Below are 5,450 nucleotides of genomic sequence, written 5' to 3'. Positions count from 1 at the left end.
AGAGCCTGCTTCTCCCTCTGCCTGCCGCCCCTCTGCCTGTGCTCTCTCTTGCTGGCAAATAAATAAAATCTTTAAAATAAATAAATAAAAATAAAAAAATAAAAACCTGGTCTCAGTCAGCTTCATCTCTTGCTCAGGCTACTAGTAGTTCCAACCCTTTCCTTCCCCTCCAATCTGCCCACCCGTCAATTCATCTTCATGGCAACTGGTGTGATTGCTAGTTTCTAAAGTTACATCACTCTCCTTCCTTGCACAAAACTTTCTAAGGGCTTCTCTATTGTTGCTAGAATAAGACCCAACTCTATTTATAGGTTCTATGTGATTTGCCCCCTATCTCTTGGACCTTACCTCCTTTCACTCTCCTGCATATCTTGTATACCACCCACCCTGGTGGGCCCCAAGCCCTCTATCACTCTAACTCAATAACCTCTAACATACACAAATCATTCCAATTTCGGTGTTCTTCATTTCATTGTTCTGGTATTAATACAAATGCCACCTCCTAGAGAAGTCTTCACTGACTCTTTCATCCAAATGAGACCCTCCCTCCACCACCATCACTCCCACTTACATCACTCCATTTAATTAACTGCACTTAGCAACATCTGGAGTCCTTTAAAAAAATACATATTTTTTGCCTGCCTTCCCCACCAGAATTTAAGCTCTTTGAGGACAGGGTCTTGTTCTGTTTTGTTCACTGCCGTATCCACAGAACCTTGCACATGTAGATATTTAGTGCCCTTGTTGAATGCCTTCCCCATGAGATCATAACCACCTTAGGAGCAGGGACTGTCATCTAATTTTGGCTTTCCTCTTCCTGCGCTTAACAGTAGTGTGCACATTGTGGAGACAATGTTAGTAAGATGGACGGGTACACCCGCTCTGGTGAAGTGTTAAAGATAAGCCTCTTCTGATTGCCCCATCATTGTGATTCCTTTGGACATTACTGATCAGCCAAATACATTGCTAAAGAAAAACTTAGGCAGCCCATACCCCAAGTCAGGAATGGGAAAAGCATTCTTAGAGCTGTCATTGCTCAGTGCTATTGATTCATGCCACTGGACTGAAGGTAGAAAGGAAATACAGAAAAGAGCAATAGGGTTATGGTTTGGGATTTTCTCTTACTATACTATCCAAAACATGATTGCTTTAATAGTACTGTAATCCCTGTGAGGCAAACAGTTTCTAAAGTCTAAGTAATTAAGCTTAACTACAGATTCAATGATATGTCCTAGCACCATATTTTACAAGCTGTGAACCATGAAGTCAATGTAGTGTTTTCATTGCTAAAACTTTGTTTTAATGAAATGACAGAAAATATCAGCATATAGTAGTAGGGTAAATTTTCGTGAGCATGCCTACATACTTACACATATGTGTAGGTACCAGGTGGTGCTATAAAATGTATTTCTTGCTGTGGTCAATGTTTTCAAGAGTAAGGAAGTCACTAAAGTGGTAGTTTCACATTCTTTATTTCAAACAAAACAAAACAGACCCATCTCATAGAAGAGAATACACTTATTTAAGGTTTTGACAGTATACAAAATTAAAATTTGTGTGTTTAATCCAAAGTTTCACGTAAGTATTATCTTGTAAGGCAATTTCTTTCCTTTAGTAAGTAAAACTTTAAAGTGTATATTATTCAGGAAGCAAATCATCTCCTAATTCTTCATCTGCAAAATCATCCTCGTCGATTCTTTTTTTGGCTGCAGTTTTTGGTCTTTCTGCTTGAGGGCCAAGTGGATCCACATAGGAGGCATCTAGGTTTTAAAATAGATTGTTATATTAGAATAATAAAGAAAAACAACAAATGTGAAACCAATTTGTCCCTTAAGCTAAAAGGAACAACTGAGTGAATAGAAAAGCCCTCCCAAGTCATTTAAAATTTTGTCTGTATATAAAAAATTCCTAATGCCCAATTATACATTTTTGCCATCTCACCGCATATTTCCCAGACCTGTTATGCCTGTAGGAACTGGGCGGGGAACACCAGCACTTGCCTATTTCTTTGTTACTGCTACTTTCATAAGGTTCATTTGTCCCGGGTAAAGCTCTGAGTTTGGCACTTAGTCGTTCACCTTTACTACTGGCACTACAGTTCTGGCCACTATCTGAAAACACAAAGATAAAAAATGCATTTGTTTAACATGTTGAGAAAACATAACACTACATTATGAATCTTAAAGTATACTTATTTGCCAAGAAACAGGCTGTTTCATTTGGAAGCCAGCTTCTGAGGGATACAATTCTTGTTTCCTGGAACTTAAAAGAAACCTCTCGTTGGGAATCTATAACATAGATAAAACATCACTTAAAAGTAGTCTTTATATGTAGTCTTTCACATGTTTGCTCAGTTCCAGGTTTCAATTTTATAGATTCGCTGGTGAGAAGTTAGAGACCATGTTGATGAATAAAACCTAGCAGAGAGCAACCAAGGAAGGACAGATAGGAAGTCAGAAGATCAGCACAAGCTGTATCATCCACCTCATTATCAAGGCCGGAGAGTGGCCCTAAAATCGCATCAAATTAAAAACAACAGAAGAGGTACACAAGGACCCAGATCATATAATTACTTTCTTTAAGCATTTGGAAAATGTTCCTGTAGGAGAGGATTAGATTTGCCCTCTATAGAATAGATTTTGGCTCAGTATGAGGAAAAACTTTAAAAAGGACTGTAGCATCCAAATATTGACTGGCTGCCATGGGAAATACTGCAATCCGTATCACTGAAGATTTTCAGACACTCACATTAGCAGGAAACATTAGTAGTACTCCTCAACCTTAAATTTCCATTATATTTTTCTAAAGAAACACTCCTCTAGCCCCACAGTTTTTATTTCTTTCCCTTAAAATTCCCACAATGTCATTTTTTCCTATTATGGGAGCTTCACTTTTAATGAAAGCTGTCTATCAACATATACTGATCATTTCTTTTCTGAGTATACTTTATATTTTAGTTTATTGATATTGTCTCTGGGAATAAAACAAAACAAGATGGTCTTTAAAATCCCCACATTTTAATGGTTGCCAACTGAACAAAAATTGTAAGTCTTCTCTGAGTTCTTATAAAAACATTACCATTTCCCTCCATTGCTATTATTGGAAAATAATATCCTTAGTTGTAGGCACTGAATGGGTCTATACCATTTTGGTATTTTTTTATTATTTTGCTCCTCTCTAATTTTTTGTTACAATTAGGTCCATCTTTTCCATCTGTAAGTGTAAATGTGTATCTTTCAAAGGGCTTGAGTGAGCTCAGGTCAATAAGTTTGAAAACCATTGCTCTAGGCAATATTTTCTTTTTCACTTTTCATTTAGATATAGGTTACCTATATGAATAAAACAAAACTCTGACATCTGCCTCAGGCAACCATAGCCCTCTGAAAACCTAACATACTGAAGGATTGATTATACTGCTGTGGAAAGAGCAAAGTTTAAAAAATAAAAACTGACCTTAGAAAAACTTCAAATGTCCAATTGAAAAGCCATGAATATAGTTTTTAAACATTTCCTATTATAAACACTAGTGAGGGAATATTGTGAATATCTTCATTTCATCATTTTCAATCAACTTTCATGGAGTAACAATGCCATACATGGGCAGGTGTAAATGGATCAATAAGCATTTGTAAGTCTGGGTGAGTTTTATGCCTAAATAATGAAACAAGTTATTGTATTCATTTCATTAGAGCAACAAACAACAATTACTATTTCCTAGAGAAAAGTTAAAATATCAAGTAATTTCCAAAAACAAGAATCTGGAGATCAATTTATCTGAATTATCAATCAACACTAAAACTTACAAATGATACTTTTATAAGAGAAAAATCTTAGAATCATAGAATTTAGAGTAATAAGGATTCTTGAAAGTTACCTATACCATAAAAAAAAAGAACACCCTTATGAAATGGACAATGTATACATACAATTCCCAAAGTAAACCATACGATTGGTCAATAAATATATAAAAATATTTAAATTTACTTAGCCTTATAGTAAGTGAAAAAAATCAAGTCAGAACACTACATACTGAGTGATACAATTTTTAGAAAGTTTAAAAACAAGCAAAATTAAAAACAGTGTTTGCATACATGATAAAATTGTATATGAAAAGGCAAGATACTAAAAAAATATAAACCTGAATATATATAAAACAAAAAAAGAAATCTCACAGTGGTTACCTGTAGGGGAAGGCAGGAGATGGAGTGGGAAAAAACACATAGGTAGGCATAGCAGTAATGTTCTGGTTCTAATGTTTTGTGATAACTTCATTAATTTTAATTTTATATGCTTTGTAACTTAAGAGTGCTACATTGATTCTTTTGTAGGTATCAAATATTACATAATTAAAACCTTCACATAATTCAAAATGTAAGATTCAACACTGCCTATATGGCCAAGAGTTTTAAAATATCAGGTCACTAAGTGAAATGAACAAACTTTCTGAGATTAATGTGGTAGGATATATCTACACTTAATTTTGTCGTTACCAAGAGAGCAGAATAGGAAGCCCCAGACCTTTTTTTCTCACAAAGACACAAACTTGACAATGCACAGTCCAAAAAACCTTTATGAGAACTCTAGAAACCAGTTAGGAAGTTGCAGGACCCCAGATAAACTCAAATCCAAGAATAACTGCATTGAAACAGGTAAGAAAAGCCATTTGATTTCAACTGTGTCAGCCCCTATCACAAGCCAGCATAACTCACAATTGGGAGAGAAAGCCCAACATGCAGATTCTCTCTTGGGAAGAAAAAAGAGTGGAACATACATCCCACATTTCTTGTGAACTGTGAAGAGAGACAGAAACTAAAAAAGGACCAAACAGAAATTCTGAGTGCTGGAAGAAATCTCTGCCAACCAAGAATACTATATTTCCTTCAAAAAGGATGGAGAAGTAGACTTTGCTGGATAAACAAAAGCTGGGAAAGTTTAGCACCAGTAGACCTGCCCTGCATGAATTGCTAAACGGAACCCTTCAGGTTGAAACAAAAGGACACTAGACTGTAAGAGAAAATCATATGAAAATATGAAGCTCTCCGTAAAGGTAAATATAGAGATAAACACAGAATCCAGTAATACTGTCATGGTAATAAATCACTTTTAATTCAGGTATAGAATATAAAAGATAAAAGCATAAAAATAACTATAAAATTACGTTAATACAAATGATAAAGAGATGTAATTTGTAACATTGATAACATCGTGTTGGGGCAATGTAAAGGAGTAAAGTTTTCGTATGTGATTTATATTGTTATTAGTTTAAAATAGATTGTTTTAACTATAGGATCTTTAATGTAATTCCCATGGTAACCACAAAGAAAATACCTACAGAAGATGCACAGAAGAAAATGAGAAAGGATTCAAAGTATGCCACTACAAGGAGGTTAAGATGGCGGAGGAGTAGGGGACACCTTTTTCAGCCGGTCCCCTGAGTTGAGCTGGATAGG

The 5,450-nt window shown here is 35.4% G+C and overlaps 1 protein-coding gene across 4 annotated transcripts in view; it reads right to left on the bottom strand.

Moving 5' to 3' along the window:
- Positions 1–1,455: 1,455 nt before the first annotated feature.
- IFT88 (intraflagellar transport 88) overlaps positions 1,456–5,450 on the bottom strand; it is a 116,896-nt gene continuing 112,901 nt past the window's right edge. Inside the window, exons 18-19 of one of the 4 annotated variants that reach the window (XM_034664959.1) lie at positions 1,942–2,111; positions 1,456–1,760 (exon numbers count right to left, since the gene is read on the bottom strand). In XM_034664959.1, the coding sequence (XP_034520850.1) occupies positions 1,662–1,760; positions 1,942–2,111 (269 nt within the window). In that variant the 3' untranslated portion in view covers positions 1,456–1,661. The remainder of the gene's footprint in view (positions 1,761–1,941; positions 2,112–5,450) is intronic. The other 3 variants (XM_034664960.1, XM_034664958.1, XR_004626665.1) reach the window with 3 other exon arrangements.

The sequence above is a fragment of the Ailuropoda melanoleuca genome, chromosome 7 (assembly GCF_002007445.2).
Source record: "Ailuropoda melanoleuca isolate Jingjing chromosome 7, ASM200744v2, whole genome shotgun sequence".
NCBI lineage: Eukaryota > Metazoa > Chordata > Mammalia > Carnivora > Ursidae > Ailuropoda > Ailuropoda melanoleuca.
This window is presented reverse-complemented; position numbering and strand designations above follow the sequence as displayed.